This window comes from Anopheles darlingi, chromosome 2, assembly GCF_943734745.1.
Source record: "Anopheles darlingi chromosome 2, idAnoDarlMG_H_01, whole genome shotgun sequence".
Lineage (NCBI taxonomy): Eukaryota > Metazoa > Arthropoda > Insecta > Diptera > Culicidae > Anopheles > Anopheles darlingi.
In genome coordinates, this window is record NC_064874.1 from 23,021,903 (window position 1) to 23,046,753 (window position 24,851).

Below are 24,851 nucleotides of genomic sequence, written 5' to 3' on the forward strand. Positions count from 1 at the left end.
GTGCAGCTGCTGTTGTTGCACCTCATCGCTCAGCTTTCACCTTCAGCGAGAGCGTGAGCAATATTGCCAAGCTACCAGAGCCGCTGGAACACTGCTCAGAAAACTGCTGAAAAGCGAAACACTAGAGGTACCGATACGCTGCTAATAGCGAAAACAATTTAATGGACGTCGTTTTGCAAAGCGAAGTGGGAAGTGGGAAGCGAAGTTTGCTGCTCCCATTATCCCAAGACGATTGGTGGAGCAATCGATACGATGAACGTGGCCCCAAAACCCAATAGGGGAGCAACCGTTCGTTCGCACACAGCAGCTTCTGCGCATGTATTGAGCAGATTTCCGAGAAGTCGTATTTGTTGACAAACAGTATTATCGTCGAACCTTGCAACAATATCCTCAAACGCGGAGGGGGAGGGCAAACATTTCACTGGGACTTCTGGATCCATTCCCAGAGTCCCAGCTCAGTCACCGGATGATGGTGAAGGAGCTGTCGGATAAATTAGTCATTGAACAAGCACATCAGTGCACCGCTCGTGCCTTTAATCTGTGCTGTGGTCTGGGGTGCTGCTGCTGTATGTTTACGGATCCTTTCCGTGTCGGATTCGGATTCATTCGTTCTCGCCAACAGCAGCTCTTCTTCTGCTGACAGCAGTAGCAGCATCCAAGAAAAGACGACGGCGACGGCTAGCAAACGCAGCCATAAGATCACATCGCATCGACACAAAGACCTATCTAAGCAGGCTGGGGGAACAATATGGCATTCTATGCTCTCCAAAGGCTGCTAATCTGGTTCCCTTGCAGCAACCGAAGGATGCTCCGCATGTGTGTGTCTGAAAGCTGTCAGGTGCATCCGACGAACAGAGTAGGCCACGGACTCGCCATCTCGACGATGGTCGGTCGTTGTCTTTGATTTGTAGAAATTGTAGATTTTCTCTGTACATTAACTTCACTTTCCTTCTGCCCAACTACTGGTGCACTACGAGTGAGAATGACCTCGTATGTAAATTGAACGCCATCCTTCCGCTCAATCGAATTCCGCCCCTTTTTTTTTGGGGCGAAATACTCCGCCAGTAGATTTACACGTGGAATGCCAACCAACTAGCAGTGCACCGGCGGATAGTGCACCGGCGCAAACTAACGCAAGCACTTTGTCCCGTTGACACTTTGTGCCCCCCTCCCTGTAAGCCTTATGCCGGTTTTTTTTTGCATGGTGAGATTGTCCCAGTTAGTGCATCAACACCCCTGAGCGAAAGTGAAACCCTTAGCAAAAAAATCCCCATAAGATCATCGTCCACTGGCCAGCTGGCGTCATACTCCTCGAGGTTCCCTCGGTGGACTCCGTTAAATTCCGCTCGGTAGCTTGTCGTCCGAAGTAACACGTTTGTACTCTCAACCCTCAACTCCTCCCTCCCATCCATCCATCGTCCCTTTCCAAACCAGCTGCAGGTGACGTCAAACCAAACGTCCAGCTCACCGTCGATCGTGCAGAGCATGAGTCCAACGTCGCCGACGGTGAAAGGACCACCGAGTCCCATCCTAAACACCGCCGGTACGGCGAGCCATCATCTGAAACCGACGATGCGTGTCTCGTTCCGGGACCGGATACGGAACCTGCACCATCAGGACTCGAAGCACCATCACGGTGAGGCGAAGGTAACGGTCGAGCGGCCGGGTACGATCCACGAGACGACCGATATGAAGCAGCATCTGCTCCAGGGCAGCAGCGGTAGCTGCAGTAGCACTACACCAGCGCTACACCACGGCAAGTCGTCCACTCTCCATCCGCATCACGCCCTTCACCATAAGGGTTCGTCGGGCCTATCGTTGAAGCAGAAGATCCGATCGCTGGGCCAGCTGCAGCGGGACGATCAGCTGAAGCCCTGGTCCAAGCTGAAGCTGGCGACGGTCGTCAGCCTTGGCGGTAGCTACACCAGCCTCAACAATGCCGCCTCCGAGGAGTCACCGATACTGAAGCAATCGAAGCGAAACCGGCTCAAGACGTCCATCCCGGCCGATCTGAACCTGAACTCGCTCGTCTCCATGACCCCGCCACCGATCTCATCCGCACCGCCGACGACCTGCGCCGCCCCACAGACCGCCTTCCAGGTGCCGAACGTCAAATCGTCCACCTTCCGGTACGGTCCGGGCGAGAAAGTGTCCGTCAGTGACAGTGAGGTGGCGAGTGCCGGTCAAACGGCCGGTGGCACCGGTGTGTCTCGCAGTGCGCAGTGCGGCATAGCGGCAGGCAGCAATGGTCGGCGGCATCATGGCGGCAGTGGTGGTAGTACGACGATGCCCGGTCTACCGGCCCGTGTCCGTATGAAACCGAAGCCGATCAAGCTGGACAGTGAGCAACCGAAGGCGTACATGTCCATCGATGACCTATCGCCCGAATACTGCGGGCTACCGTTCGTCAAGAAGCTCAAGATACTGAACGAACGTCAGAAGCTGGCCGAACTGGAGTCGGCCATCAGCAAGACGCGCAGTCTCAGCCTCGACTGCACCGATTCCAACACCAGCAACACCAGTTCGCACGATCACCTGCTCGAACAGCTGACGCGCAGCCAGAGCGAGGGCTCCGGGATGGCATCGCAGGGAGCAGCGCCGACGACGGCTGGCCGCTCGAAGGGAGGTGACTCACCGCCGGGCGATGCTGCCGCGACCGAACGGTTACTGTTGCTGCCGCTCAGCCCGGAGTCCAACGAAACGCTCGAGCGGCGCCAGCTGAAGAGCATACTGAAGAAACTGTCCGAGGACAAGGCGGCGCTAGAACAGCGCCCGACGCGCGACCTCAAGCGGCTGATGCGAGCGCAGACGGTCGAAGGGTACGTTGCCAGACACAGCAAGTTCACCAAGAGCGTCACCTTCCATAGAAACACACTCTCTAGTCCTCCCAGCAGTGCTAGCCTTCTGCTGCCGCCGCGTGACTCTATTGAAGACCCAAGTCTTTTTCCCCTTCTTAGCGCACAAACCGCGGTCGCTCCACTGTCGCTGGCCACTGTGGGCGGTGGTACGGTACTGGCACCGGCACCAGTGACCGGCGACAGCAACCTCCTGCTGTCACCGTCGTCGACCACCACCACCACCACCACGACCACCTCGACAACGACCGGCTCGACCACTACCATCGAACGTGAACACGAGCTACTGCGATCGAGTTACTATCAGGTACTCCACGAGGAGCACCACCATCGTCATCTGGCCTCGGTCACCGGACCAACGACGCTCGATGGTAGCGATGGTCAAGCGCTGGCGGTCATCAGCAATGGCGGTGATCCGCTGCTGGGCGGGTATCCGCATGGCGTCGAAACGGACCTTGGGCTCGAGCAGGAGCAGGGTGTGATGGTACCGGATGACCCCAACCGGACCTCCCTTTCGGCTTTGGCCGGACAGCGGAAGCTCATCAGAGGTAAGTTCGGCAGGTAGAGTAGCGTCACAGCTCCGCGCACCCGCATCGGACAACCCTCACCATCACCATTCTGCTTCTCTACCTTCCAATATGAACCCATTCGTACCTTCCTGCTGTCGCTTCTATCGATGTTTATTCATTCGATTCACGATTTTTGTTCCCTCCAAGTTCATTTTCGCCATCACTTGAAAGCAACTTGCATTCAATCTTGCATTCAAAAGCGTTACTATGCGTTACGGAATGGAAATACGCCTTCGCTCTCACTCCTCGCCGGTTAAGCATCAGAGTAAGCGAGAAGGCTACAGTGTTCTTATTCTCAAGGGATTTTCTAGTGATGGTAGTAGTAGGCCGGATGTAATATCCCCGGGTGCAACGTCATCCCCGCAAAGGTATTTTCGTCGGTTCATTATTTCCGAAGGCACGAAGAAGCGCTCGATGATTAGCCAAGGAGGATGAGTTGAGCAATTTCCGTGCTCGAGAAGGATCACTACAATCAGCAGAATCAATTAGAATGCCATTCCTTTCCTTGACCAATCAATAAACAGAGCAGCAGCGCACCCGCACGTGGTGCTACTGATGTCTGGCCTCGTGAATCCCGGAGTATCCTTCTCTGCTGTGCATGCATCCATTCTTCGAGAGGTATCCTTCATCATCATTCTTTCGCATAAGCCTTTGATTATGGTTCCATCTCGCCCCGTGGTGGGGAGTAATTGAATCCCTATGGGTATCATTTGTGGTATCCGGATAAGCCGCTTGCCACTCCACATCACTTGGGTGATCCAGAATAAATTAGTCCAAGGCAAGCCAAGTCGGTCCGGCATTCGGACTCGGTCTCTTAGGAACCTTGCCTCGCAACGATGCTTCGGACTTCGTCTAGCTTCTAGTTGCTTCTTTCATATCCGGATATCCTCCTTCCGTTCCGTGTCCATTTGCATGCCTGCGATAAGCACGATTGGTGCTGTATGTCTTGCATCATCCGCAGCACCTCCGTTCAGCTTGATCCCCTTCCCAGCCCCTTCTATCGCTCGTTCGCTCTCGTCGTTCTCGTGCTTGCAATGCTACCAAAAAAACCGGAAACGGAAAATCCAAAAACCCAAAGCACACAATTTGTTGTTGATTGGCTGTGACCTGTCAAATGTCTGACGAGAGAAGGAACGTGGCCCAGAATTGCATGTTCCTCCTATTTCTTATAACAACACCTCACCCCACCCCCTGCTGTAACTAAGTGCGGCGCCTTCTCCTCCTGTACTCCTCCTCCTGGAGTGATGGAAACAGAGGAAATCGTTTGGCCTGTAACGGAGTGCGTTATGTGTATTCCAATTGCCGGTTCCGGAATCCTCGAAGACATCGACGAGCCTCGGCACCAATCGACAACAGTGTCTCATCATCTCATCGCCAGCACAGCACCCCGCGCGTATCCCCCCCCTTAACGTGTGTGTGTTAGCGTGCTCCTGCTGCTACTGCACCATACACCTTTACGTGGAGTTACGTTCCACTGAAAAAGAAAACAAAAACACAATCTCTTGGCATACTGTGGCCACTCACAACAAGCCCAAGACCACGGCGACACTTAACCAAAACTAATCCAGTGTTCTTCTTCTCTTTCTTCGCTTTCCTGCCATTTCCATCGCCCCCGCCCGTCGGGTACCGATTACCGATTGTTGTTTGCTCTAAAACATTCCAAATCCGTGTGTTTTGTCTGTATGTGGATATTTGTGCGTGTGTGTGTGTGTGTGTGTGTGTCCCCTTGTACCCGTGTGCAGGTTCACTGGAGGAGCAGGAGTTCTTTGGCGAGGTGCTGTTCGGCATCAAGCAGGTCATCCAGACGCATATGAAGGAGATACAGGTGAAGTTTCAGGACGAGTTCTTCAACATGGAGCTGGAGGTGAAAAAGCGGGACGACATCATATCAAAGCTCCAGAACCGTATCCTCGAGCTGGAAGGCGAACAGCAGCACGGGGAGGTGTACGGTCGGTTGCAGGTGCAGCTACCACCGGAGCACCGGAGCCAGTCCGGTTCTTCCGGTTCCGGTAGTACCGGCTCATCGAACGAGCTACCGTTTATGGTAAGTTCAGGGTCAGGGCCCACCAGGGTTCAGGATCTAACCACCCTACTGCCCATTCTTTGTTTACCCGCAGCGTGGCGATTCACTGGACACCATCTTCGCTTCCTCACCCCACTCCGATTCCGATGCACCGCGACAACCGAAGTTACGTAGCCGGAAACCAAGGACCTCACCGCGTCACCGGCAGCTACGCAATCGACCAACCTGGGACGAATCGACCGATCAGGAGAGCTTCGATCGGAAGGATTCACCCCCGCTACGGCCAACCATGGCCATGACGACCACGAACAGTGGACCACCGCCACCACCCGTACCACCGCGACGCCTATCAACCACCACCACCGCAAGTACCACCGTTACGATGGCAACGGCGACCCCGGCGACGACAACCGAACAACGTAACGCACGAAGTCCGTACCGGGATCTAGTCATCTCTGAGCTTACGGGCAACATCATCTCCGACAGTGTGATCGTCAACATCGAAACCACCTCCAGCTCCCAGTCGGAGACGGAACTCGACGAACAGGAACGCGACCCTCGGCAAAACATTCAGGAGGAAGACGAGGAAGAGGACGATGGTGATGAGATGAGGCGCTTGGTGCGGAGAAGCCGCTCCCGTAGCCGCGAAACGGAAGATGGTCGTGATGGTGACGAGGAAGACGACGACGAAGAAGCGATAGGAGAAGAGGAGGAACAGGAACAACAGGACAACGGTGAGGAGCTCGAGGAAGAGCAGGCAGAAGAGGAGGAAGAGGCAGAGGAGGAAGAGGAAGAAGAAGAGGAACAGGAAGCAGAAGAAGAGGAAGAGGAAGACGAGGACGACGAGGAACTGAACCACAACGACTGGGAGGTACGGATGCTGGCGGCGGAACTGAAAAAGCGGGAAAGCATTAGCACCGATTTTCCGAGCGATCTCGAACCAAGCCACGAACCGGGTCACGCGGCACTGCGACGCCGCCACCGGAAGCGCAGCGATACGGATACGGACGGAAGTGATGCCGCGAGTGAAGCACGGGATGTGTTCGGTCGCCCCCGGGCTTCCAGTCTCGATCAGCACAATCTGCAGCGCCAGCGGGGCAATGGATCGTCATCGAGCGCTGCTGCGGCGGCGGCGGCGTCGAGTGGCCACGGGGCGAGCTCAATAGCGAACCGAAGCTCGTTCCGGTCCCGTGGTGGCATCTTCAAGGCGCTGAGCTTCGATCGGGATAAAGATCGTCTCTGAGAATTAAGACTCCACTGCGAGGTGTGCATGTTCACGACCAGCATCACGAAGGTCGTGGTCATCACGACAACGACCACGAACTCACAGACACAGCCACAGCAACAGCCACAGCAACAGCACAGCAAGGACGCAGCGAGTGAGTGACGACGGCGTCCGGCGACGACGTCTTGTTTCCCGATCCCGCAATTTCCGCCAAGTGCTTCGACCTTAGACACACATACACACACACACACACACACACACAAACACACTTTAGATTCCGCGATTAGTGAGATGAAAAAAATTCAATTGGCAATTTTAAGTAGCAATCGTTGAAAGCTGAAAGCACTCCGTTACTCATTCCCGTCCACAAAGCGGTCCACAAAGCGGTCCACAGAGAGAAGGAGAAGCAAAGAGAAAAAGAGAGAAAGAGAAAGAGAGAAGCATGCTGCGAGGTTTGATGTTTTCGCGTTCTCCATCTGTGTCTCCATCGATCCCGTTTTGGCTTCAACCCTCACAACACAACAGCCCTTAGGGCTGGGGACATCGCAGTAGCAGTCGCAATCGCAGTCGTCACAGTATTCATTCATTAGTGCGTAAGAATCATCCCGAACGTTTCCGCGAGTAGTTTGATAAATAGGATTTTAACTATATTAAATATTATCACACCGAAGAGAGGCACCCCTCCCATCCCCCGAGGGTGTCCTTTCTTTCTGTTGCGTTTTGCGTTTGCGGCCGCGTGTTCCTTACCTATCGACTAGAGACTCCCGGCTCTCAGTTCTTGTTGATTGTTATTCGTCTTAAGGGAACTTCCTCGAAACCTAGCTATGCTATTACAAAGGCCGCGATTTGAAGCGATCGCGTTCCACTAGCGGTTCTTCATGATAAGCGAGAAGGTACTGACCGAGCACAAAACAAAACACACAGAACACAGAACTGCGGGGAAGTGAAAGCTGAGTTGAATTTGTTTGCCGATGAACCATTTCACTATTGATATAGAAGCTAGGAAAACTATAGAACAACACTGCGACAGGACAGTCAACATCAACCCCCCCCCCCCCCCCCCCCTGGCAGAGCACTAGAACTAGAAAGTTGAGGGGGCGAATGTTTTTTGAAAACATCAACCGAACAAAACCGAAAGGGCCAGCAAGCAACAAAACAACAACCTATTCTGAAACATGCTGATAGCGAGTTACTACATTTAATACTAGATGCAGAACACACACACACTACAAACGATTATTAATGTTGAAATAGAGTTTAGTAACAATCTTCTTCGTAAAGGCAAACAAACAGCAGACAAACTAACATAGGAAAGGTATCAAGGGAAGGTGTGTGTGTGTGTGACGCGATACTAGGTCTACGATACGATTAAATATATTTTTAAAGCAAAAACCAAGCGATAACTGTTACAGGAAGAAACGGGAAGGCAGGGTGGGAAAAAGAACAGAAAAACAAACGGTGAAAAGATAAGATAAGCGAACCGAGAAGGTGAAATGATAGAAACCAAAGGTGTAACAAAAGATAGAGATGTATAAGTTAGTTGCCACCAGCGGGTGTAACTTAAGAGAAAAAAGTGTTAAGAAGCAAAAAGCAAAACAGCTGGAAAAGAAATCCTTAAAACGACCAACCGCAAACTTAGCATCTAGGCCACCTTACAAGGTAGAGCAAGTAGCCGAACCAGATAGCCACTAGCCGAAAGAAGCAAATGGCCGCAAAACAACGGCTGGTGGAACAAATGAACAACAAATATATAAATATAAAAACAAACAACGTATATAAAAAGAAGTAAAGTAAAACGTATAAAATCCACAAAGTACCCCCCAATGACCCCCCCCCAAAATCCCTTTTCTAGTCATCCCCGCCTAAGTCGCCACTCCGTTAGAGGGTGAGAAAGAGAGATAGTGAAGAGTAACTAGCCTAGGGAACGAAAGAGAAACCGTTGTTTTGGGGTTCGGTTTGTTAAGATTTTTCATTGCGGTGTCGTTTTTTTGTTCCTGTAACCTACACCTCCGCACTGTGAGCAGATAGTACCGTAGTAGAAGTAGACAAACAACAATCGATAAGAATCAGAACAAAGTGCTCTAGCTCTAGTTGAACGAACGAAAGGGCGCCATGGTAAAGCAAGTTAGAAAGAAACCCCTTTGGCCAATTAGTCACGTGAAGCGGAATAAAAAGGCGATGGAAGGAACCTGAACAACAAACAAAACCAGTGTACTAAGTACTTGAGGAATGAAGAACGACTTAGCGTATCAACACCCCCCCGCGATATGATTATGATATCGTATCAAGACCAAATGCTATTCTTAGTTCGATCGTACAGTCAAACAGGCAGCGTAAAGGTGTGCCACTAGCTGGTGTAGAGTGAAGTGTGCAGGACCCGTACTTCGATAGCTTTAGTTTAGCTCGTTTAGCAAACAGATGGAGCAACGTATCCGACCGGATCCCATAAATGGGCTCTTATTTCATCTTCAGTTCTGTGGAATCGTTCCTTTCGGTTAACTGTTTCGTGATCACGTTCTTTGTAATCCCCCCCTTCCAGGATTCCCGCGTTGCCATCTGTTGCTAAATGAGTTAATCCGTTTTAAGGTCTAAGAAAGCTCAGAGACACTTTGTCCTTGCAGGTACTTTTAATACACGAACACAGAACTGTACTGAAAGTACTTAAAAGCGGAAAGCAAGCTGCAAACAGTCGATCGATCGAGAGCGTCATGAAGAAAGGAGGCAGATCCACGCAGAGACAAAGAGCTACAAGAACAAGATAACGAATAGGGTAAACGATAGATCCCCAGAGCCACCTTTTACACTAGGAAATCAGCACATATACCACGTATTATGAATACAGCAGAGGGTGAGAAGCAGATAAACAGCAACAACAACCAACAACCAACAACAACCAACAACAACAACATCCCAATACAAAAGTGAAAACCCCCTGATCCTTGTGAAGTAATAAAAACACGAAATCTGTTGAAACGAATTACGCAATACCGAACGCCCCTCCTCGATTGGCACGCTCTGGTGCGCTTCCATTTTCCGCGGAAAATGGTATGATACTCGCTGGAAAATTATCCGAAACGCCGAAAACGCCGTGTGCGGGGCCAATAATGGCCACTACGCCACTGACAGCACCCGAACGCGATTTCAATTATCTCAACAAAACGAATTAATCATCCCCGAACGGTCTCCACTTCCACTTCAATGAACACGGGACGCCCGGACGACGAAATTCATAACCGGTGCGGCCCCCAAAGCGGATCGGTGCGAATGATAAATGGATGAAGGCAGCACAATTGCGAATCGAATGCAATTGTCTCACGACCGCAACGCCTCATTGAGGCACATTATTAGATTCGAAATGGTGCCCCCCATTTGGGACACAATTTAGGAGCATGGCATGCTGCGACAGCAACAGCATCGGGCGTTGCACAATTAATTGTTGCAATCAGCGGACGCGAGTCGAGCGGTTTCGCGGTGCGAACTTCATATTCCATTACGCTGCCCGCCGCTGGTTGGTCTCCGGCCGTAGTCCGTTAGAACATCACCATTCGCACACACACACGCACACAACAGGTCCCAGATAGAGCAGTGCGCGGTAGCGGGGATTCCATGATCATAATCAGCATAAACATTATCATCACCATAAATAGATCGGATGCTCCCGTCGATGGGCCGCCGGTGCTGCCTGCTGGTGTTCTGTTCGTGGTGGTGCTGTTGGTGTCCTGGTGATGAGGGGGGGAGGGGGTGCACGAAGCATGGCCAGCCTCATCGAACGAACGAACGGATGGATGGATGCAGTTATGAATTATTCAACGCCGTACGCGTACGCAACGCCAGCCAGTACCTAGAGACTTTAATTATGAGCTAGAGCAACGACGACGACGACGCAGACGACGAGGTACATGGCGGCCACACACACACACACACACACACACACACCATCTGTGGAGTGGTCCTCGAGACCTTCCAGCGCAATTGTCTCGTCTCGATGTCTTGCAATGGACGCACGCACTACTCACAAGGGGAAGGTGGTGACCATGCAGTGCTTTTGCGCGCGCCACAAAAAGAGGTCCACACACACACACACACACACACGCACTCGGTGGTTCTTCGGTTGGACCCTCGGAACCGCCCTGCGATCCGCGGGAAAAGGTAATAAATTCACTGAACTTTTAATCAATCGAACATGCGCGCTGCAATGGGAAGAGGCTGTTTGGCTGGTTGGCCTTACCTCCTGCCGAGATGGCAAGCGCAAAACCAGGGAAGGGATGGTGAGAGGACGAGAGGCACCATACCCGTTCATCACTGATTTGATTAATAATACAGCAGCAGCAGCAGCAGCAGCGGCAACAGGACCAACAGAGCTTCACTCCATCGTCCATGATTGGCCACGCGGCCACGACAAGGTTAAAACAATGAGGCGCGAGGAGGGATCGAGAAGGGAAGAAATTGTCACCAACAACCTCGGCAAGGGCCGCGTGCGTGCGGCCACCGTCCCTGGCGCACGCTGAAGGGTAAACTTGATTAGTCGGATGAGAAAGAAAGGAAGGAGCAACGCGGCGTTGACGGCGGCGAAGGAGATCCAGATTCCAGGCTAGGGGAGAAGATTTTTCCAGTTTTTTCTCTCCCCCCCCCCCCTTTTTCCCTTCCCTCTTCTTGAGCAGCAGCAGCAGCAGCATAAAACATAACGCAGTTGACAGAAACAGTGACGGACGGCTTGCTACCGGTCTTCCACGCACTAGCACCTTGCCTTTAGCCGCCCTTTGGCCTATTAGCGCGTCGTGCTGCTGGTGGCTAGCTGGTGGCTGGCTGGTGGATCGATTTAATGATTCCCGGCCGCCAGGAGCCTTGATCGGTGGCCGGCCGATCACAGTCGGTGGCGCCGTATGCTGCCGTCGGACCGTTGACATTCATCATCACTCGACGCAAGCCACAAGCCGCAGCAAGTTAATTTAATGTATCACCACCATTTACCACCACCACCACCACCACTAGCACTAGCACCAGCACGCTCCCAAGGTGCGCACTTGTCCTGGAATTACCTTGATTTTTAATAACCCCCTCCGATTTACATTTTTGCACAATTTATGGTGCCTTAAATTACGATAAATATTGTTCTTTTGACAGAATGCTGTGTTAATGGTTCATCAATCAGGGACATCACACTAGCGCACACGCGGATCAGTTCTGGCGTACCAGTAAAGGAAGTGATCAGTAATTGGACACAAGGAGAAGCGTCTTCGGATGCTTAATTCGAGTGTGTAAATCGTCCAGAATGATGTTGACTGTTACGAAGGAGTCTTTCGTCGACAGCAAGGATATGCTCTGCAATATATTTAACCAAATGTGCGTCATATTTCTCATGGATGCTTAGGTCAAAGTAGGCCTATGTAGAGAAGAACGGTGAACGTCAACCAAACCACGCAATGCTGTCAAACAACAGTAGCCTTTTCTTTTAAGAAGGCTGCTCTACTTGACGTTCGATGGACGTCTAACAATATATTCTGTAATTGTTTAGAGAAATCGAATTCTAAATGTTCGTTGTTTCATATCCGATTGAACTGATGCTTTTTCTGTGTAAAATAAATGGTTTACTGAACTTTTTAACAAATTCCACTATTAAAGAAAATACAGATTTTTTTAAATAAATGGGATATGGAGTCTGCGAGCGCCTCAATGTCGCCTTCACCTTAGCGATGATCGATGTTGGCAACACAGACACACGCCAGGAATCCATAATCACTTGCGAGGTGCCATATTCGTCCAAGATTGCAAACCACTCACGCAGCGCGTCTCACACGCGGCAGGACAGGACAAGACAGGACACGCACCCGAGAATCCTCCCCAACCTCGCCAACGCCTTAATGCGCAACTAGCCTCGCAATCGCTATGCTATATCATTATGGCTCATTATTAAATTCACCGACATCGAAAAGGCCAGGAGTGTAGTCGGGGCAGTTCGTCAGGGCAATCGTCCGTTCCCGTCGACGTGTGAACGGGTTTGCTCGTTTACGGATCCCGTCGGCGTCCGTTCCTGCACCGCTCCTTGGCGTGTTGGCGCTTGTTTGCGCCATCTTTTTCTTCGTCTTCTCTCTGGCTCCTTTGTTGTTGTGTTTCTTCTTCGTTCATAAAAGCATTTCAGCATTCTCTGCAGGTATAGCTGGATGCTACCATATCCATCTTTGAGAATAAATATTTGGATTATAATTTAATAGAAAAGGATAAAGATGAATGGATGACCTTTCTTCGGTTTATAAAGTAGCGGGAATCTGACGGAAATGCAACCCAGCTGCAGATTCCATATCATAATCCGACGTCCAATGCAATGTGCGATGAAACATGTTGGCAACTTGTCCTTAAGCGAAACGGAAAACAGGCCAAACAGGAAATCACTCACTCGTCCGCTCGTTTGCTGGAACATTAAGCTACCTCCTAGCGGCCCTCCCTCCAACGTAATGCCACAAATTCAATTGCTTCAGAACGCACACGGTCGAAATGCTGGCCTGTGGTCTGTGGTCTGTGCGATGAGCACGGATCATGAGCCCGTGAACACCGTGAAACAAACGATCGGTCATCAGTTCTGCGGGACGCTCGCTCTCTCTCTCTCTCTCTCTCTCTCTCTGTCGTGTTCTAGCAGCACCGCTACAGGCCGGAATGCAAACACTTGTTAAGTGTAATTAAAATTAAATTACAGACATTTTCTCTCACTCGCTCGGTCGCTCGGTCGCTCGTTCGCTGCACCGATTTTTACCAGCGAAAATGAATTATGATTTTTATTTAATGAACGCTGGTGGCTGCCAGCGAAGCAACGCGACGAGCACCCCGGAGCACGCTCAGAACGGGTACGTCAGAAAGGAACGAGAAGCGGAGGGAGGGGGCTCGTGCAAAACGAGGAAAAACTATTAACCAGCTCTCTTCACATGACAATTGGCATGTCAGTCGCCGACGTCGCCGTCGTCGTTGTCGAGGTCGAGCGAACGCCCGCAGTGGAGTGCGAACACGTCTAGGCTCGATCGGACTAGACCCGGGCTCGTACTGACAAGATGCCGTTTGACACCGGCCATCACTCGCGCGCGGTAACGAGCTTCAAGCTGGGACGAACGTCTGGGAGTTCTGGGGATCCGCTGAGCGTGGCCGGGACCGGCATCAAGTACACGCATTAGCGCTGGAAAGGATGTTGCTGCTCGGCTTCCCCCGGGAACCGGGACGATCAGGGGCAACGGGACCCGTCAGCAGTTGCGTCCAACCTCATGCTCATGCTGACGGATCGTTTGACTTGACCGGAGAATTATTTACACTCACTTATTTATGGCCAGCGACCAGTGGGGGCCACCCGGGGAAGGGCTGAAGAGTTCAAAACAATTTCAACTGTGGCGGATGTGAACCGAGAGGCCGTGCGGCCGATTATGTCGCTGTTGCAGTCTTCAGTCTCTTATCTTTTACAGTAAAAATTGGGTTTATGTTGCTAAACTTTATGAAATGCAATATCAAAGAATGAAATGTAAAAGGTAAGAATTATATTTTCCAAAGTACGAATGTTTCATTTAGTAACAAACTCATCTAATATCGGTATACATATTGGAATATGTATCAGAATTGGATTTAAAAGAATTTAAAATAGATTAAAAATAGAAGTTACAAATAATATTATAATTTTGGAATAAATTAATCAGAAAACAATCCGGTAAATAACTCAATAATAAGTGAAATTATTGAAACTTAAGACATACACGAAAGCAAATCAATAAAGAATAGAAGATTGTATGCCAATTTGTATGTAATTAGGTATGTAAGAAGGTAAATAAAATAGGTAAACAGTAGAAAATAAGCAAAACATCAATAAAGTAATGAGTTATGAAAGTACAGCCTACCCTACGAGTATGATGGGAACATTCTTTATCGCTCGAATGCAATCAAAACAACGTTACTTAATAAAGATGACAAACGCTCAATCGAGAGCAAACAAGTTAACGGAGTACAACAAGAGCAAAATGTCACAACGTTCCTCCAGGTCGCGAAGAAAGAACCAGTTCCTTGTTTATCTATTTGCTACACAAACCACACACGCACGGACACACACACGACACGCGTTATCGCTCTCTCTCATCAACGCATCTCGGAACAAATCCCTTGTTTGGGAGTGGCCGCGTGCGGCAGCCTTCTTCCCTTTTTTGCATGTCACTCACTGCCGCTTATCGATAACATCTTCAACATCCCCCGGCCCCGCGTAGGGGCGTCCCTTCGGCTTCGGCTTCACCAACTGATCGCCATTTATCGCCAGCATAAATCGATACCATCCGGTCCGGCGTTCGTTGATCGAAATAGGGAGGTTGCTAAGGACGGCTGCTGCTGCTGCTGCTGCTGCTGCTGCTGCTGCTGCTGCTGCTGCTGCTGCTGCTGCTGCTGCTGCTGCTGCTGCTGCTGCTGCTGCTGCTGCTGTTGCTGTGACATTGATGGTGACATTCTCCGGCGGCCTCGCCGGTTTATGCGACGCAATGCGCTCCATGCACTTGTAATCGACACATCGCCGCACCTGAAAGGGAACACGGCCACGGTACGGGATGGCTGGCAAACGCTATTTGGTCACTCCGGTCACAACCAGACAACCGGGCTTGGGCAACAGAATGCAATGTCGTCGTCGTCAGAACTCCCGGGGACACCAGCAACAACAGTTCAACAGCCAGCCAGGGCCAGGGACGAGGTCGGCGGTACGTTCGATCAAGCATCGATCGTCGTTTGATCGCGATGCAACGATCACACAGGACGATCGACAGGAGACGATGATTTATAAGGAATAATTTTAATTAATCACCATTTCAGGCTTCCGATCTTCGGAGGCTTCTGAGAAGTTGGCCTCGAGCCCTTCGTGCCTTACGTGAAATCGGTCCACCAGGACTGGCCAAGGTTGCTGGCCCAGGACTGGCCTGGCCCTGCGCGGGAACCATATCGGGATGCTGGATGCGTGAGCAAAGCGCACAAAAGAAAGAAAGAATCCAGCGCAAAGCGCAAACGCAAGGGCCCCCGATTTGCGCCCGATACCATAAATAATACATGTCTTTCCCATTCGTCGCGAAATTGCAGTCGCCGTTTCCGAGTCACATACCCATATACCTTCCAGGGCTTTCCAGGTTCTCTTAGGGCCTCAGCACGTCGCCGTGGGACAACATTCTAAGATCTCTCGCGCCCGTCGGAGGAGGAGTTGGAGTCGTTGTGCGTCGTCGAACGTCAAGATTCGGACGTGCCGCAATGTTGTTCCTGCTCGCCGATAGACCCGCTGATGTTGCTGTTCGGAAGGGCAAAAAGGTCTCCTTCCCTGGTCCTGGTATCCAAGGGAGCACTGATGCACATGATGATGGCCGATGCCACACACGGAGGACGCAACCACACCACAAGAAAACCAGTTCCGACCTTGAATACCAAACGCTCCACACTCCAACCGTTGACCATTTTCGATTAATGGCAGAATTGCGACCAATAAAAGGTGAGGTCCATCTCCTTCGACGAAGATCGCAAAATGCCGATGGATCGATGCATCGTTGCTGGCTAGAAGGGCTCCGCTGGCAAACATATTATGCAAATGCGGAACGCATTAAGTACTATTCGATGGTGTAGCCTAGTCAGTCCAGGCCAGGGAACTGGTGGACAGGTTGTTATCCAGCAAACAACTCTCCTTTGGATCCCGGTCCACTCTTCGAGCAGTTCGAGCACCACGATGTCGTCGTCGTCTGTTCGTCGTAATTGGTTTGTTGCATTTCGACCACTCGATGCCTTCCAGTGCATATTATTGATTGAACCGGAAACGAATGGTACAAGACAGAAGAATCATCTGTAGAAGTCTCTAGCTTTAAGCCCGCAATCGGCCACAACCGCGAACCGCAGGCAGATTAATGGAGGCTAATAACATGGTCCGCACTTTCCAGAGAGTCCAGAGAACGCCAACGCAGCCACCTATCTCGGCACTCGTAGGTGTACCTGCCAGCCCCACGCAATGTTAGAAATGGCCCGGACTAGAACCGCTAGCGCTAGCGTGCATTAGAAAGGAAAGAAGGCATCCTCCGAATCGCTCTGATCGCGCAACACAGAAAAACAAACGATGGGAACGCTCACCTCTTTCTCCAGCATATGTAATGGCATCCAAGGGGGGGTTGGGGATGCAAACAACCGTTGCACTCGCGCGTGTGTGTGTGTGTATGATCCGCTTAGTGCAACAGATGCGTGATGGTGCCAAGTACCGTTCAGAGTGCAGAGCTCGATCGTTCGATCAAAATTCTCGCGCACTAGGAACAGGCTGCTGCTGCTGCTGCTGCTACTGCTGCAGGTCGCTGGCACGTAATTAGCACGACAGAAGGCACAGTAGCCGGTCGCCGATCTCCTCGAGTGTCAACCGGATAGGGCGTTATAGCATTAGCAGCGAATACCGCTTGCTGGCAACAAAAATCAGATCGCGGGTTCTGATAACCCTCCATCAAATCGCCGCTTAACCCACTTGCGACCATCGATAAAGCGCAGGATATTGTACTCAGTGCTCTGTGTGCTTAGAAAATGGCCGGTTGTCGTTAGCTGTCGTTGCAGCACAACTATCACGATGCCACATCACATATTTATGATTCCGGTTTGGCGGGATTTTTGCGGCCCTGACGGAACCTCGCGGCCCAATTCCGGTCCTCCATTCCGCGACGCGTTCTCGATCGACGACGCGCTTGGCGCAGGCGTCGTCGTCTTTCTATGCCGCGCTATGCCAAACATGCGCCAACGGTAATGTCAATAACTGTACCTCACTGGACGCACAGCAAGGCAAGGCCTACTACATAGCGAACGTACGAGGTAAAGTTCATTACCACCGGTTGGGGAGGGGACCACGACGCCGGAGTATGTGCTGCGTGTCTAATGCGCTGATTACTGTTGTGCTAGTGTTCAGCGCCATGGGAATCAATGCTGCGGTGCATCCGTTCCCTCGATGCCGTTGCACTTCTGGACTAGGAATTGGTTACTTAGCAGTCGCGTCGAGTCTCATCATTTCGCGATACCTTCCGGGGGGGATATTTCTTCAATTAAAACTTACATTTACCGAGTACCGAAACCCTACAGGAAGCCCCAGGAAGGGAAAACAAACTCCTTGTTTTCTGCGTTGCCTTTCCTACTTCTCTAGAGTGCTGCGTGCTGCGGCTTCATTCATTGGTATGATGTTCTGCCGGTGTTCTAAGGTTGTTCCCTCCTTCAGGGGGTCCTACGGTGCACTTACGCCACCCCATTCCCAAATTAAAATCCATCCAAACCGCTCGACACGACCCTCAAACACACACACACACACATATCCGTTAGTGACATTTGCAACCCTTTACCGCACCATGAAAGTGGCCATTTTTAAATCAACGCACGATCCCCCCACACTGCTTTCCTTCTTCTACTTCGCCCTCTGTCTTATGTCCTTTGGCATTCGCTTATTTGCCTTTGCCTTTGGCTCTGGCGATGATGCTATCGGGCTCAGCAGAAGAACAACAATAAAAAACAAAACAAAAAAAAATGCCGCCGCCTCCCTCCCAAGAGGGACTCCCCCTCTCCACCCATGGACCATGTATCGCGCCCATCGCGTTTGTCATTAATTCTTAATTCCTTCTTACGTTCTTACGTCCACCTTTACCCTACGCCCGGCCCGGCATTACATTTGGGGACATTCTTCATGCTTGTCCCTCGGTTTTTCTCTTTTTGTGTGAGTGTGTGTTCGTTTTTTTCCGCCATGTTCAAGGGCCACGCGTGCAATGGCGGTGCTGCAAGTGCATCCCTCAACATGCAGCACATGGGCACTTATGCGCCCCGTAATACTCACACGCACGCACGCATACACTTCACCCCACATGTTAGCAATTTTGCCAGCAGCATCGCAACCACCATCAAGGGAAGAGTTAGGGAGGAGTTCACCGGAATTATCATATGACACGCCAGCGACCTGACAGCCGCCTTCACAGCCTTGCGGCCGCTTGAAGCTGTGAATGCGACGCTGCTGCTGCTCTTAAGGTTGATTGCGCGAAGGGGTTTTTTTTTGCGTTTTGGTTCTGTTGTGCTTGGAAGGTACGCACTGCACTTCAGCGCAGGATGCAGCATAATCATGGGGGGGTGAGGAGACAAGAGCATTGATTGTGTCGCAGCCCCCGAGGGCGGAACCACTTGAGTGGAATTAAAAAACGATGTACCAACCCGTACCCCACCAAGATTGCTTTGTGTGATTTCAATTTCTATAAAATCGAGCCAATGCGATGATGAATGTCTGGTTGAGTGACGTCACAGGTTGCTTTGTTTAAAGCCAGCCCAGGTTCGATACTGCACACGAAACGTCATCCGTTGTTTGCATCTTAGTACAATCTTAGTAGACACTGGAAAAAAAATTTTCAACGGGATAATTTTTTATTTTTTATTTTGTTTTTGGTAATACTCCTACAGAGGATCAAGCCAGTATTAAACCGTTGATCCGTAGATCAATGGCGCCCCGTGGGTGGTCACCGCGCGACGACTCCATTCATTCATGCCCTGCATTGCGCCCAATCCAATAATACATAATGGAATCACCGCCGCTAACGCCGCCGTCGTCGCCGTCTGAGTAAACCGGAAGATGATTTAAAAAAGATCCGCTCCATGATCCACGCGTCCGCGTCGGGGCCAGCAACTGTGAGGGTGCGCCCCTGTCTCGCGAGCCCCTTAAAGCCGCCCGTCACTTGATTGAAAAGTGGATAGCACACGCTCGAGACCTTACTTTAGTTTAATTTCATTTTCTCGCTCACTTCTCCAGGCGGGGTATATGTCTGTGGGCCGTTTCGCGCCACACTGCCCGGGCCTGAGTGGCTTGAGCAAGCATGCATGCAAGCCCCGAAATGTCGCGTACCGCCGCTGGACCATTCCGCGGGGCCCCTCCAGTGATGATGGCAAGGACGTAGCAACAGCAGCAGCAGCAGCAGCAGAAGTAGAGGTCGTGGAGCTGCAGAAAGCGAGCAGGAAGAGCGAGAAATAATAAAACAAAAATGGCCAACCAACCAGCCCAGACACAAAGCGTCAGCCGCCGCCGTCCGATCGTCCGGACAACGAACGTCCGGAGTCAGCTCTCCTCCTATTCCGCCCTTCTCAGACCATTGATTGGCCGGGCGTAGGCCATGAAGCTCACAGTGTCTTGGGTGCGGTGTGCGGTCCTTGAGATGGTGGTGGTGGAGTTTGGGGACAGGATTCGCCGCCGCCATCGCTCATGTGTAAGCACGTCGTCTCTTAGTGGCCGTCGTGTGTGTGTGTGCGTGTGGCTTTGTGTGGCTCCACGGGAAAGGTTGCACGGTGCTGATCGGTGATCAGCGATCTGACGATCGACGCCGGAAGTTGGCAAGAAGACAAGCGGCAGAAGACATGGTATGCAGTATTTGGTACCGACACTGTCATCGGTGACAGTTTTGTTCCGTTTTTTTTCTTTGCTGCGCAACTCCGCAAGCGCCGGACTTCGTTTACCGTCCGAAGGTTCCACTCCTCGTATGCTCCATCATGCTCGCAACCAGCGGCCATCATTGTCGGGTTCACCTTACCCTTGCAAGAAATTGCAAAAATTAAAAATGTGGTACGATATAGCGGCACCTCATCATGGGTACCACTAATAATGGCCACTGGAAGTGGAACTAGAGAGAGGGGGAACTAGAAGCAGCAGCCTGACACACACTAAAGCCCAAGAAATCCCGAGCCAGCAGCAAGAATCCCCCGGGTACACACACACGGCGCGAACACACAAGTGTATTAAAGAGACGATAACTGAAGAACCCCAGAGATCCCCCCCCCCGGGAACGGAGGACGAGAGGTCGTGGAGTGCACCGAGAGGAAGCCGAGTGCGAAAGAGAAACGAACAGGGAAAGGGTTACATTGCGTCGCGTCCATCATCACGCGCGAATGGACGCAGAAGGAGAGAAATGCAATGAAACGAGAAGAAAAAAGGAACGCAAAAGAAAGAACCCGAACCCGAACCCGTGTCGCGACGCGCCGAAGAGCCTTTTTGGAGAGTGGAGCGAGACGACGAGAAGCAAACACAACAGCAACAACAGCAACAAAAAAGCCGGCAAAAAAAAACCGAAAGACGAAACACATGGGGAGAGGAAAGAACGACTGCAGCAGACGGAACCGCGCGAACTCTCCCCCCTTCGCCAGGCAACCCGGGGACCAGGGAATGGCCGAACGAAAGACGAAAAGAGAAAGAGGAAAAAGAGGTGAACTGGTTAAGTGCGAACGAAAGAGCTGAAGCAGCAGCAGCAGCCGGAGTGAAAAGCAAACGTGAAAGAGAACAAACGAAACACACATACTACACCACACACACGCACAAACGGGCGGACGAACGCATTTAACGTCGGGAATATGCCGGGAAGAGTGGAACCGAGTGAAGCGAAGCAGACGAAACCCCTTTTTCTGGTACGTGCGACCTCCAGCAGCACCAGCACCATCAGCAGCAGGCAGGACTCGCTCGCAACCCGAATGACGAACCGCCGGATGAAAGGGGACCACGACGAACCGACGGCGATGGGGTGGGCAGCCGCCCCGTTCGGAAACCGGGAATCGGTGGCGGCGGTGGACGACGACGATCCATTGCATAAGAGATTTTTCAATTTTTACGATCAGTCTCGTGGTGGATCTTCTAGGATGAGGTTGGAAAAAAAGCCTCCGGAGTCTCCGAAAGTCTGTCGCACCACGCAACGCGGGCAGATTGGTTACCTTCCCCCGCGGTGGACCATACTGTGTGGTCCTCTGAACAATTCCTGGAGGAAAGTCGAGGGAAGTCCAGAAATGAAGTCGTAAAGTCGCGCCTTCGGTTCGATTTCAACGCGGTTTCGAGAGAGTTTTAGCGTCTTAGACTCAGTAGGCTTAGTGAATGTTGATTCTGGTGCCGATGTTTGAGGTTAGGGAGAATGCTGGTGTGATCCGCGTCAGCCAACTTCGATCGGAGTGGTCTGTGGGTCGCTTAGTGAACTTGAACTTGAACGCCCGAAAGGAAGTGCTCCAGCTGGTTACTCCTCGGTGGTTCCTGAGCTGGGGGAACTACTTCGTAGCGATTGGTCGGGGCACAGCATCTGCAGTACTGAAGGAGCACAGCATCTGCAGTACCCAAAGTTATCTGAATTCTTCGGCAAAAAGCAGTAGAGAAGTTTATCAGGTAAGTATGAAATCAATATAGTCTTATATTGTGACATTACTACGAGTACCAATAAAGGTATACAACTTTAGTCGACTGTAGAACCACTGGTACTAAAGCTTGAAGTGAAGGAATTGTTCCTGAAACTTGGGTTAAATTGTTCAGAACAAGTTGCATAATCGCTCTATAAGCTTCTATGTGGAACAGAATTTGTAAAGTTTCTTGAAATGATCTATAAAAATTCTTTAGAGCCTTAAAACCGATGCTAGACTTTACTGTATTACTTTTTCTGCAATATAGGCCCACAGTATTGTCGCACAAAACACAGCAAACCGTCCAGTATTGCCAGCAACCTCTTTTTATGGGTTAATCTGCTAAAAGTATCACGCATATTGGCGCCCGCTGTACCACTCTGGAGGAAGAAGCCCCTCATTTGCAATACAACGCACACAAACCACGCACAAACGCAAACGTTGGGCGTGATGGAATAATGGGAACTCGAGAACAACACAACACACACGGAAAAAAACCCTTTATCCACCCTTCTATTGAGCCACCCCGAGGAGGGGCGGCGAGGAGGAGGAGGATGTGTCCCCGAAACGTGTATCGGGGTTCACTTTCGTTTTCCAGCACCGTGCCGTGTGCTGTGTTCTCTGCCAAATTAGCACAAAACACTCGCCCTCGAGAGGAGGTGTGGAGGTTGGATTCGGTATTTTTTTCCAATTTTTTTTTCCTGTTTTTTTTTATTCCCATTCATTCCACCATATCCGCCCCACATGCGCAAGTGTGTGCGAAAAATCCCGAGAGGTAGGGGGGAATCGTTAGTGCAAAGGGCATGGGGTGCGCGACCACCCGAAACGCGGGGAGGGTCGGTCGCATGCAACTGCAATTCAAAAATATTTAGCAAAAGTGCACTCCAATGCCGGGCGCGCAGGGGCCAGAGCACGAGTGGAGGGCATCGGTCGTCGCCTCTCGACCCTCACACCGAGACCGAGTCTTACTGGTGGTGTGTGTGTATGGGGGAAGTGAAGGAGGTTAGAAGGAAGAACCTTATTCTCTTCTTCTTTTTTTTTCAAGATGCACCCCGACACGCCAATCATGTCGTGTCTTCTGGTGTGTCTTTGTGTGTTTGTATGTGAGTAGCATCACTAACTACTGCATCCCTCGCCATGCACTGCATCCGGTATGTAGGTATGTGTGCATCGCGCCAACATATCGAGGCCGGGCGGGCGAGGCCCAACCTAAATTGGGTTCGGTTTTTGGGGCGGCCAACTCGAAGAGAAGCGGCACGCCTCTCCGACGGCTGCTGCTGCTGCTGATGACGAAGGGAGGAACCCGGGAACGTGCGCTCGCCGTAAAAAGGTAAAACAAAAATCACAAATTCGCATACACACACACACACACACATGCCCGAGCATACGATGGAGAGGAGGACGCACTCGACGCAGCAACATAGAACGCGAGAAGCATAAAAGAGAGAACGCCGGAACCTCTTAAGCTTGGAACCCCCAGGCACCCGGCGTCGGAGCATAATGTGCAAAAAAGGAGAAGAACACGTCCTACCTCCCTACCCTCTTCTGCGTTATTCACATTCTTTCGGGGAGGCAGACAGAGGCATTGCGGAGCCCTTTTATGGAATCGTGGGCATCGACGACGACGACGGCGTCCCCGTCTTCCGTTCCCCGCTGGTAGAATTTAAAACAAAAAGCGTACTTCGCCAAACGGCACGAAGAGATGAGATGTGGAGGAAAGGAGAAGCAAGCAACCAACCGGCATGAAAGTGAAAAGAAGCCCTTTTGCCCCCTCTGTACACTCCTTCACCTGCTTCTTGCGCACCAAACACAAAAAAAAACACGCGACGCGTCACGTCGTCGTTGTCGTCGTGGTCGTCGTCGTGTGACAAACATGCTGCGGCCGCTAACGCACTATGCGCTCGCTTATGCGCCGGGCGAGCGGAAAGGGAAGCGAAATGATGAGCGTCTGGTGCGTTTATGGAGGCGTAGGCCGGTGGGGGGGAATTCTCGACAATCATCATTATCCGGCCGAAAAACGACAAAAAAAAAACAAGAAACGAAAAAACGAAGCCAAGCGCAGCATCAATGATTCGCGAACGGCGCAGCCTCCACCGTTGCTATAATGCTCCGATCAAAGGAGGCGCACAGCATACAGGAAGCGATGCGCGTGTGTGTGTGTGTGTGCTTGTGACCGTGACACTGGCGCGCGCGCGGTTGACTTCACGTCTGTCGTGAAGCAAAGCATCGCAGCAAGCTGGCGGCTGGGGATTCGAGATTGGTTCGAGCTGCACACCATCTGCAATTCGTTTTCAATTAAATAGCCGCTGCTTTGCTGTATTTAGAAACGAATAGCGAGTACGTTAAAGTATTTTTTTATGCTTCGAATTGCGTTTTACGCGTTTGAATGACCATCGGGCGGAGTGACTCACACGAACTGACGCCGCGACGCTTGACACGATCGATATCCTGTGTTCGAAGTTCGAGTGTGTTTTTGGGGTTCCTTGTTACAGTCCCGGGTTCCCCCTCTCCGATCCGGTCCGGTCCGATCGATCGTATCGAATGTCTCGCGTTGGTTATTCGGGGTTCGGTTGGTTGGCATTTAATTTGCAAAAAAAAAAACAACAGACAAACGCCCAGACCGGACAGCACGAAAACACGGAACACGGTAATTTGAACCGACGTGCCGGCGACGACAGGGGACGGCCTGGCTTGGCGCACTGAGCCCCGGACGACCAGCGGAACCGACTGCAGTTATGCTAAAAAGGGTCTGCGTGGCGCGATTGTGCCTCGGCTCCGTGACTGTACCCGCCACTGCTGATGACTACTGCCCCACCGAAAAAACAAAAAAAAACAAAGCCGAATGCACGGAGCAGCAAAGCAAAAATCCAGCAACCGGAGCACGAGACCCCCGGACGTGTGTGACAACATGTGACACAATGGCCCACTGTGCTGTGGCTGTGTGTCTGTGTGTCTGTGTGTGTGTTCCCTGCTCCGGCGTCTCTTATGCTCGATTTTCGGTTTTTCTG

General features: G+C 51.3%; 2 protein-coding genes across 2 annotated transcripts in view; both read left to right on the plus strand.

Annotated features, from left to right (window-relative positions):
* The window catches only part of LOC125950168 (uncharacterized), a 94,874-nt gene extending 88,554 nt beyond the window's left edge, over positions 1-6,320 (plus strand). The window contains 4 exon segments of the mRNA XM_049677872.1: positions 1,435-3,403; positions 5,167-5,468; positions 5,542-6,150; positions 6,153-6,320. Of these exon segments, the coding sequence (XP_049533829.1) occupies positions 1,435-3,403; positions 5,167-5,468; positions 5,542-6,150; positions 6,153-6,185 (2,913 nt within the window). The 3' untranslated portion in view covers positions 6,186-6,320.
* LOC125950219 (uncharacterized) overlaps positions 1-24,851 on the plus strand; it is a 486,985-nt gene that overhangs the window by 79,949 nt on the left and 382,185 nt on the right. The window lies entirely within an intron of this gene.